General features: G+C 41.0%; 1 protein-coding gene across 1 annotated transcript; it reads left to right on the plus strand.

The window, feature by feature from the left end:
• The first annotated feature begins 1,907 nt into the window (after positions 1-1,907).
• Positions 1,908-7,108, plus strand: NENF (neudesin neurotrophic factor). Its single transcript, XM_075496395.1, has 4 exons — positions 1,908-2,204; positions 3,443-3,503; positions 4,688-4,791; positions 5,434-7,108. The coding sequence occupies exons 1-4, from the start codon at positions 2,055-2,057 to the stop codon at positions 5,608-5,610; spliced, it is 492 nt and encodes a 163-aa protein (XP_075352510.1). The 5' UTR covers positions 1,908-2,054; the 3' UTR covers positions 5,611-7,108.
• Positions 7,109-11,188: the final 4,080 nt, after the last annotated feature.

Here is an 11,188-nt window from a genome sequence, read left to right on the forward strand (position 1 = left end):
TCCGGGAAGATAAAAGCCAAAACCACGTAAGAGCTGACTCATGAGCCACCCATCCACAAATACCTACACAGCTATTTTTCTTCCCCAGCATGGAAGTAGTTGTTAATGTTTCATCATCAAGAAAAAGCACATACAACATTTCTTGCACTGAGACGCAACGCTATAGTGGAGTCCCTGCTCAGCAGAGCATTTCCCTATGCCCAAGACCCACACCTAGTAAGTTAATAAGCAAGGTTTGAAGTCCTTTGACAATAAAAGTCCTAATATAGAGCTTCTCCTTTCAAAAAGAAGCTATTTTAGTTCTTGTTAATTTTTCAGATGTCTGTGGTTCAAAGGCAGGCTCTAACTCACCCCCAAATCAGTAACACTTCAGACAGATGTTGGCTAGTATTCAGCACTTGCAGCCCTCCCCTGGGGAGACGCTAATAAATAATTATTTCAGAATAAAAGGTAAATCCGTAATGTGACTTGAACCAAACTGACAAATTAGACTTTTGCATATTTCCCAGCAGCATGGGTCTCTGCAGCAAGCCACGCAGGATATTTGCAGGCAGAGTAACCAGGCAAACGCCAGAGCTCTTTCTTGTGCGTAACGGGAACGTTCAGGAGTTGTTTTGTCCAAAGACTTACTAAAGGTCTCTTTTCTGCTTGACATTTCATACCTGTCTTGTGGCGTGTGGAGTCAGCAAATGGACGTGACGGATGGCCAGGGTGGGAAGCCTGAAGGCCAGCTATTGTTTAGGCAGTGTAGGCAAACTTCACTGCTTAAGGAGAATCACAGTAACAACCTTGTAAACCTTCACCTTAACAGGACCAATACTCAGCTTGCCACACCAGATAACAGCCTGCAGCAAGCAGTCAGCTCCCAGATGGCCGCAAGCAACTCACTTTCCCCATGCTCTGGCTCTGCAGGCTTGGCCCAGGTCCTCACATGGGGAGGTGGCTCGTTGGTCGTCACCCCCATACTGTGGTGACATGCCCTCGCTCCCCCGTGCTTCTCATCTTGTGCTGCCTTCTATCATCCAGAAGAGAACTATGGAGCTGTTGCTTTGCATCAGCTACTTCAGCTCTGCTTACACCGATGTAGAGAGGTATCTTTGGACAGCCTGTGGAAACGGGTGTTACCTCAGGCAACACGGAACAGGTGTCCTCTGAAGCAGACATATCGATTTTATACAAGAAGAGTCTACAAACAATCCTTAAAACATAGATCAAACCCATTTCTATCTATTTACCATCCTGATCCTGCTCTGAACTGTTCCGCTTTCACAAAACACTGCACAAGGAGCAGAGATACCAAACAGGGATTTGAATTACAGCACGGTAGTCAGGAAGACCGGGTGCTGCAGAATCAAACATCCAGGCTTTAAATCCTTCAAGTCCTCACTTGCCAGCCCTACAGTGAGGGATGTGATATATGTACCTAAACTGTAAAAAGTTTCTGATTTTCTTAATTCTGTATAGAATTAGAAACATTAAACTGCTTATTCATCTGCCAGCCCAGAACGTTTCCCTGTGCTGTATTTACAGCACGGGGAAATCACGTCATTTGAAAAATTCCTATTTATTCTCTCCTTCCTTAGGCTAAAAATGTCAGCGTGGTTTTTTTTTTTTTTAAGTCACAAAGCCGAAGCCTGCCCTACGTGTGCTGATTTTGTGAATAAACATTTAAAACAGCCAGCAGAGAAACTTTAGAGAGGAGAAAGGACGGAGCCCGAGGCGGCCCTTATTAGCGGCTGCCTGTTACGGTGCCGGCTGCGCACCCCGCAGGGAAGAAGCGCGCTCCGCCGCCGCGGCCCTCAGCCTCCGAGGGCTCCCCCTCGGCCTAGCGCCGGGCACGTTACACGCACTGATTTATTTCCGTGCAGATGCGCCTTGGCTTAAGCTCTTCCCACGTACTTTCGTTTAACCAAACCACCAAGGCGCAGGGGCGAGAACCCGCTCCCGCCGGCGGGCCCGGCCGCCCGGGGCGGGGGAACGCGCGGGGCCCGGGGCTGCCGCCGGCGGGGGCCGGAGGCGGGGCCGGGCCGGGGCCGCCGCTCGTCCTGCGCGGCATGGCGGGCGGCGCGGCGCGGGTGCTGCTGGCCGCCTTGCTGGGCGCCCTGCCGGCCGCGGCCGAGCGGGAGCTGCGCTTCAGGCCGCCGGCCGAGGCCCCCGTGCGGCTCTTCACCGAGCCCGAGCTGGCCAGATACGACGGGCAGCAGGTAGGGGCGGGCGGGAGGCAGGGCCGCGGCCTCGGGCCCCTGAGCCTCCGCGGCCGGGTCTTTAAAGCCGCTGGGCGGGGGCTGCTGTCGGCGCGGCGTGGAGGCCGGGGCCCGTGGGGCCTCCCCGCGTCGCACCGCACAGCCCCCAGCGTTGCCACCGTCCCTGCTGCTCGGTGCCCTGAAACCACGTTGAAACTTGGGGTTTCTCGTGCTCTGCTGCTGTGCTGTTCTCGCCCTCCCAGTAATTATGGGGTAACTTGCTTTTTAGGCATTCGTGAGAAGTTCGCTGGCATTCGTGTGTTGCTAGCCTGCTACTCTTTTGCCCTGCTGGCAGCTGCTGATTTTGGTCCGTTGAAGTTGCGTACAGACAATTAGATGGTACATTCCTATTTTATTCATTGCCTGCTTGACAAGGTACTCATGCCAGTGAATTTCAGATTACCGTAAATTGGGGCCAAAGTAATTTTCTCTCAATAATTCATTAAACCATGTATTGAGACCCCTTTTTTCCCTACAAGATGATAGAAATAACAAAGTGATTTCAACTGAAGAGTTTTTAGCTTTCTGTGACACAGAGATCTGAGCAGAACTTCACATTCAAAATTATAAAGCCCTATATTGATACACATCTGTCTTCTCTTTTGAAAAACTTGCCGGCTGACTGTCTCAGGGCCTTCTCTAGATACTTTCAAGAAACTAACCAGCACCTGACTAAAAATACATCTTATGCATAAAAGACAAAGCAGAAGCACTGGCTTATTAAGTAAAACAGATGTCAGCAGATCAGATTTGTGTGTGTTTGTGTATTTATCTGTTGTTCTCTAAATCGAATAAAGAATGCTATTGGCCATACACCCTTTTATCTTGGGCAATATCCATCTGCATTAGGAATAGAAAGATGCAGTTGATCACCTTCGAGCAGACAAGCATGCAGATGAGGTGACTTGCAAGAAGGACGTGTCTTCTATGATTGTGATGTTTAGATTAAAAAGATTCTCTCATTCCATATGCTTAAATCCTCAAAAAGAAAAAATCTCAGGCACAGTTTAAACCACAAGCAAGAAATTTCAAGAGAGAGAACGTGTATGCTTGTATACACACACAAACAAGAGAAAACATACAACAGAGAATTTAATTCTCTTCTTTGTGTCCGGGGTGCTTATAGATTTCATAGCTAAAACTAATTGCCTTTTGCCTACGCTTAAGTGTTGAGGATATATTGATGGCTTTCTTTCCAGGAAGGACAGCCCATTTACCTGGCGGTGAAGGGAGTAGTGTTTGATGTGACTTCTGGAAAAGGTCAGTTTGCTTCTCCTCTGCTGTCTGCTTTATTTTCATGCTATTACTCAGTCATTTGTTTTTAAATATTCCCAATGTGTTAGAAGCTTGCAGTTCAATTGCAACAAAAAGAATATACTTTTTCCTTTTTAAAAAAATCAATTTTCCTCCTCAGATGCCTCCCCCACTCAGGTTTTGTCTAGAACTTACACTGGTTTGAGATTCCAGTACACCTAGACAGAAAAGCCAGCGCAGTCCAGTTAGCTTGGGCGCTGAAGACACCTGCCCAGACCCCTGAGTCCTCACTAGACATGGGGTCAGGCCACATGGAAGCCGGTACTACAGCATTTTATTGCACTGGGTACATGAACTGACCAGACCAAAGGTAACCCGGATGTACCTGTACTGCATTACACAATATCAGCATTGCTGCAGCTTCATCTTTTCCTTTTGTGCTGGTGTTTGCCTACCCGTGCTGTCCAGTGGCCTGGTCAAAACTCTTGGAAGAGTTGACTCTGATTTTTGAAAGGAGGGTGGAGGGCTAAGTAATTTTTTTCTCCTTTAAAATTTTCTTATTTCCTGAGGCTTCTTGTCTCATCATTTACACCTAAACCATTTATTGCTGTATCTGCTGTTTGTGCCTTCCCTAAGAACTACAGGTGCTTTAATTTGAACTCCTGCTACTTAATCCAGATTTGTTGTAAAATCTTTGAAGGGACCGTGGGGGTCCTGAACACTTGCCTTAATGTCAACGTAAGCAAACTAACGGCTTGTTGCTTTGTTTGTACTAAGCTTGTTAATGCAGCTTGTCTGGACATACACGTTGGCTGATCTTCAAATCCTAAGTTAGACAAGGCTTGCCACTGCAAATTCTGGAGCCTACAAACCTCTCATGAGAATGTAAAGCAGAGCTCCCTAAATAATACGTAAATTTTAAGACCACAGTATAGGAGTTCAATGGTTGTATTGTATAACCCCACCTTCTGTTTTGTTTTGTTTTTGTTTTTTTTTTAAAGGACTGGGATACATTATCAAAAAGTAGCAAATCAAAAGTCAGTTTTGGAAAGAAGAGTCTTAGACTTGAGTTGTTGCTTTCAGTTCACTGACAAGTGTAACAGGCTGGTGAAAAGTAGAGGCTGAACATACCCTGTATATTGTCAGATCATCACTGGAGGTTTGTTTGTTTGTTGTTTTTAATCTGACAGAATTTTATGGAAAAGGAGCTCCATACAATGCTTTGGTTGGAAAAGACTCAACAAGAGGAGTTGCAAAGATGTCTCTTGATCCAGCAGATCTTACACATGACATAGTAAGAAAATGGACTATTAGTTTAATTCCATTTTGCAAAGTTTTATTCTTTTGCAAGATGATGAATGATAATATTCAATTATTTGTATTAATTTATTTAAGTTGATTCACATATTTAAAAAACAAAATGCATTCATATTCTTTAAATACATAAAATGGATATGTATTTACTGCTCATGAAAGGTTCAGCGCTAACAGCCTTAAAGAGGAAAGTTTTTCATCTGCGGAATCAATACAACTTATGTAAGCACGTAAAGGGGAAATTACCTGCTGCTTTAAAAGATGCTTCCAAAGAGAGTAAATCACCCTTTGTCAATTGATTTAGTATATCCTGTGTCACTGACATGGTTGTGGATGCTAACTCTGGCAGTGGGTTGTTGCTTGTTTGAGGTGTGATTTACTTATGTGGGGAAAATGAAGGGAGGCTGTTTGACCTGAATATATTAAAGTTTAGTCAAGGCTGAATTTGAATGAAAAGAATAAAATTACAGGTTACACTATCAATTTTGTTAATCATGCTCTGCAAAGTAAACCCAAAAGCTGACCCTAAGGTTTACAGTAATCAACAAAAAAGAAAAATGCATGTAAATATATGTATTTTTATTTCTTTGAGACAGAACTTTCATTTCCGTATTTCATTTAGACAGGACTCACAGAAGAGGAACTGAAGTCCCTGGATGATATCTTCAATAATGTTTATAAGGCCAAATATCCAATTGTTGGCTATACTTCTCGACGAATTCTGAATGAGGATGGCAGCCCCAATCTAGACTTCAAACCTGAAGATCAGCCACATTTCAACATTAAAGATGAGTTTTGAGGAACATTTTTGTATCTAGAGAATGCCTGGGGAGAGGCACGATAGAATATTAGATTGATTCCCTATTTTCTGGAGTTCATTACAAGAATTAGCTATCACAAGTCAGTTTTCCGTTTAGAAAATATGTATGTGTGTACATGCATAGTTTACATAATGTTCTTCCTTCCGGGAAACACTTGGGCTGTTTGCTCTGAATTACGGGAATTATTTCATATGACAGTTCTTTCTGCCTGGATTTCTCTGTTTACAAGTGTGTAATGTAAAATTACATTCCTCAGATAAGGAAGCTGTTAATAGTTGAAACATGAGCGGTCTTTTTGTAAATCCGAAGGTGTTTCCCACTCCTCAGAAGAGTGTGAATGCATCATCTGGACGAGCTACCATCAATTCTCTGTGCCTCAAGTGAGTGTAGGTATCACAAGTACAGAGAGGTGCAATAGAGGCTTACATTTTAAAAAGCATTGTGGGATTTAATATTTGATAGGTTTGAGAATACTGGACATAAAACCACTCAATCTCTTAAAATGCAGTTACTGTGGAATATTTATGCAAAGCCTACAGCTGTAAACCAAGAAAAATACATCTTTTTCCCCCCATGAGAACTACTGTGTCATTTTAAGGAAGACTATTATTATGTTAGTTTTGAATAAATGACACTTTAATTTTTTTAAAGAATTATCAAAGATGTCATCTATATTAGATTATGATGATTTCCTTATAGCTTCCTCCACTCTTTCTCTGACAAAAAAGGAAGTGATAGCCCACTGTTTACCACATACTCTTACAGCACAAGTTTATTGTAGTAGTTTAGTATCCTGTGGATATTGTTAGCATCTTTATATTGACAATTTCAGCTCTCATTTTTAATTTCTGTTAGTTTTTCTTTGTTCTTACTCTGGCTTCATCATTGCTGCTGCAATGAAGTGTGCATTCATATGTTCCTCTTTCTTTTAACCTAATATAAAACTGCAGATCCTGTAGGGTGAAAGCAGATCCCCTTTATCGGGTTTCTCTGGCAGTCTTTCAGCAACAAGAGGACCGTAAAACCACGTGTTATATAAATTGCTGCTAACCACTGACTTTCACTAACTTAAGTAGAATGTAAATTGTCATGTATGTGGATTTATCTGACACTGTGACAGGTTGAATTGACGTGGAAAAACTGAGTGGCTGCTCCCAGTTCTATATTAATAATACAGATACAATAAAAATACAATTCTATATTTTGTTCTACTTCTTTAACATTTTGGCCATTTTCTTTGAAGGAAAGATTTTATTAGATGATTCTCTGCTTTATGGTTTGCTGCCTGTCAGGTGAATAATTAGAAAAGCTGTTTCCATTTACTTACCCTTTCTTTCACAATGTTACAGATTTTACTCTAAACTTGTTTTGTGTCTTACCATTAGACCACTTAATTTGCAGGAGGAACTCCATGGCCCCCCCCGCTGTTGGATGGTGCTCTGGGGTAGAATAAATAATGTAGCATCTAAGAAAATACTATTGCTTCAGAGAATTATTTTTGTTTTCTTATTACTATTACTGCTGACCTTTTGATTAGATACCAACAGCAGCTGGGAGTTGGCCCCTTGATGATGCCTGCCCACAGCTATGGGTGTATACCTGCCATCTTTAGGGGAATACACATCGGTTTGGTGCTAATGGTGGTTGTTCTTTTGCCAGCATTTCATAAATAATTTTCCAATGCCTACTGTTTTTTCCCCTTCCCTTCCTTGCATGCTTCCTTTCAGGGTAGCTTCAGTAGCTGTGCTACTGTGATTACTGTAATAGTCTTGGCTTCATCTGGGATCAGCATATCCAGCTGCATTTCAAAAATGTTGTAGCTAGATTGTAACTCATCACCACTGAGTGGCTTAGCGTTACCATTCTCTCCCTGCTTTTCCTATTCACGCTATGAAGGTCACCTTTGCTGATCTCGAAGCGGATAACTCAGCTTTTATTTGTACTATATTTCAGGTGCATTTTAGTGAAGAAACCATCCTGTTGCAACAGGAAATGGTGATATAAACCCCACTTGTAGTGCGAGATCCTTGCAAATCCCACCTGCCCTCACTCACGCCTGTGAATAGAGGGAGATGCTCTAGTCCTTCCTTTCTGTTATTAAAGACAAGATTATCACAACTGAGTGCATTTTAGAATGCAAAATGTTTCCTTTTTGGTTTTATTTCAGTTTGGGAACTGAAGGGCTCACATTTAATCACTTCCTAGGCTATTTCATTTGAGGTTCCCACTCAACAGAACAGTGTTACAATAGTAAGGCTTTAAGTGGGCATATATCCTTAACATGTTTTCACTGACTACTTTTTAAAAATGAATTCAGAGTACCACAGTATTTCTTTTAGTGTTAATTTAATGACAGTATTTTATGTCTAAGGTTGTTACTTGCCAACAGCCTGAAATATATTTTGTTTAAAAGCAAACTGTCTGCTATGGTTGTTTTGTTCGGTAAGTTGCATTTCCCTGACTTCTGTATTATTCCAGTAAGACAGGCGTCCTCACTATCTATACATTGCACTCAAAGCAAGCAAATTGTATGCTATCCTTGTTTTTTCAGTCGGCTGCATTTCCCTGACCTCTGTATTATTCCAGTAAAACAGGTGTCCTCACTATCTATATACTGCACTCCAAACAAGCAAGCTGTGTAAAGCCCTATTATAGCCCTCCTACTACTCCATACCTCCTTTGGAGAGTAAAGAATTTCTTTTCAATTTACTTGCTGCTTCCAGATAACATTGCAAATGTCATTATTTTTGCTGTGCTGCTTCTAATCTGCATCTTGCTAACTTAACATGGGTGTTTGAATGGTCTGAGGTTTTAATGAATTGCTATGCCAAGAATTACCTGACTTTAGTATTTAATAATAGTTTACTCTTCAGAACGTTAAGAATTATCAGATGGGTTCATTGCTTAGAGGATGCATAACCTGAGTTGCTGTTTCCCACCTGGCACTCTTCAGTAGTCCCTCACTTTGATCCTTATAAATTTGACTTAACTTTTGTGACAGGATAAATTCTATCATCTGTACTTTAAGAAGGACTCTGATTAACAACTGGAGCAACAGGACTAATAATATAAGCAACCAAAATTCAATAAAGGGGTCATGAAATGCAGATGGAAGTATTATGTTTATTTTTGCAGTTGTAGAGACTGCAGGTAAGTGAAATCATACTAAGAACATGTAAGGTGTGTTAGCAGCTGTTAGTCACAGTTATTAGTTATTGCGTCCTACTCTAAACAAGACCACCTGCCAGAATGCAGGTACTCCGAATCCTGCAGATTGAGCAGCTGAGATTTTTCCAAGAATTTGGGATTAGACATAAACCAAAGTTATTTCTTTCCTAACTGTAAGGTGTATATGGACACCATTCTTTTTGTGGTCCTTTGCCAAAATATGAGCGTTTCATTGATTTAAGTGAATCAGTTTCTGTATTAGTTTTCTTATGCAGAAAAGGCCTCGTGTTTCTTTGAAAACTGCAGCCTAGGCTAATATTCTTTGTGGTCTGATGATATCGACTGTGAATTCATAATAACATAGGAATCGGTGTAGGATCATGTTTCAGACTGCACTTGTCAGACGTGCCAGTCTTTCACATTTCAGTAAAAATTAAAAAAGAGGATGCATATCTGTTTAAGTACAGTGCTTTGGAATAGGAGAAGCCTCAACACAGTTTGTAAGTCACCTCCTTTAAACTTTTGTTTCAAAACCACCATCGGGCTACATAGTCAACAAATGATAGTTGGGAAAGGCATTTAATTGCTGCAGTTTTCCCCAAGAACATGTAGAAGTCACTTGATGGTGCAGGAGAGAAAACAAGAAAAAAAAATTGTTCAGCTTTTACAAATGTATTCTGTCTCTTTTTATAGATAAATATACTTATCTGAAATGTGTTCGATGTAATTTGCATCTGCTCAAGGGAAAACGGAAGAGATGTGAAAAGTTTCGTATAGGAAGTCCAACGCTAATTTTTCAGCTGATCTGGTTAAACTGAGAGGAAAAAAATTCAAAAAAACTTCTGACTACTACTGTGAGTGAAAAAGCTGCCATTCAGTAGGATTCAGCTGCACATCACTAAGATGTGCTAAGTAGCTCTGATTAGTATTTGCATATTTTCAGATGAACACTGGATATTCTCAGGGATATCTTGAAATCCCCAGAACTGATGTAACTGATGACAATCATACACTGTTATCCATCATCCATTTATGCTTTTGCTTAATGTTTTTCTGTCCATACAGGAAACAATATACAAGCCATGCCACTTATATGACAAATCCATGCACCATGAGTAATATTCAGATAAAGTAAAATACACATGAACCTATAACCTGAAAGCTGCTTACATGGTATACAGAATGGCTAGTTTCAAAGAAAATCAGTCCTTGTCTGTGAATGCTTTGATTAAAACAAACAAAAAAACCCCTTAACTTTAAGATTTGAAATAATTCCTTCACTCAGAGCCCTATCTGTGAATGCTGATTCAGATATAATAGCAAATGGATCTGACTGCTTTGACAGAAAAATCAGTGCTGTATCAAAAGGTGATTTTTTTTTTCCCCCACTCTATTCAATCAGAGTCTCCAAGAACTCAGTGTGTGATAGGTGGGCATCACTGCTAGAAGTACTCTAATAGCAGAGGTATGATTTTGATCTTGGCATAACCAAAAAAAACCCTAACCCTGAAAACAGAATAGGTAGGAAATGAGAATGTATCTTAGTGTGCTATTGGGACAATTTATACTGGTAAGGTAGACTTGGCAGAGCAGTACATGCAGGTACATAGTAACAGTGCTTCCTATTTTTGCTTCTGTCACATATGGTCAATGATAACAATGTAAAGTATTCTTGAATAAACAATTGCTATTACTGTTTCCCATCGGTTATTTGTAGCTGTTGCAATCAGAAGTTCTGCACTGTTAATGAATGTTCAGATTACCGTGTTCTGCAGTACATCTTGACATGAGCCTTTATCCTTCTGACATGAGACATTATCTTTCTGAGAAGTGAAAAGTTTCGAAGAATCTGGGTGCAAGCCATCTTGGAGATAAGCCATCCAAGAAAAATAAAAATTTTCCTTCAACTTAAGGAAACCTCTCTGAAAAAGGAAAAGAAATCGGTGTCCCAATGTCCATATTTTACCTTCCAGATTTTGCTGAAAGTTTTCTTACATTGAGCAAAGGCAGCAGATAAAGCAGAGACTTGGATGTAACCCTCGCATTGTGAAAATTTGAGTCCACTTCTTGGCATATCTACTTGGGCTTTAGAGATTACGACAACACAGATAATAGACTGATGACAGAGTCAAACACATGAACTGAATCCAAACAGGCCTAAACTTGTAGGAATGTTTGAATGTAGAGCTGAACTTAAAGCCTTGCACCCTTTCGTAGGCAAGAGAATCTTTGAATGAAAAATACCTTATAGGTAGCTTTTGTTTCAGCCAGTAGAGGAAAGGGAATTTTCTTTTCTGGCACTTGGGCAGATAGAATTAGATGACGACTGAAGTGAAAACTTCCCTGTGCCTAGTTCTATGCTCCTTTGCAGAGATACTAAAATCAGTT

This window comes from Mycteria americana, chromosome 3 (genome assembly GCF_035582795.1).
Source record: "Mycteria americana isolate JAX WOST 10 ecotype Jacksonville Zoo and Gardens chromosome 3, USCA_MyAme_1.0, whole genome shotgun sequence".
NCBI lineage: Eukaryota > Metazoa > Chordata > Aves > Ciconiiformes > Ciconiidae > Mycteria > Mycteria americana.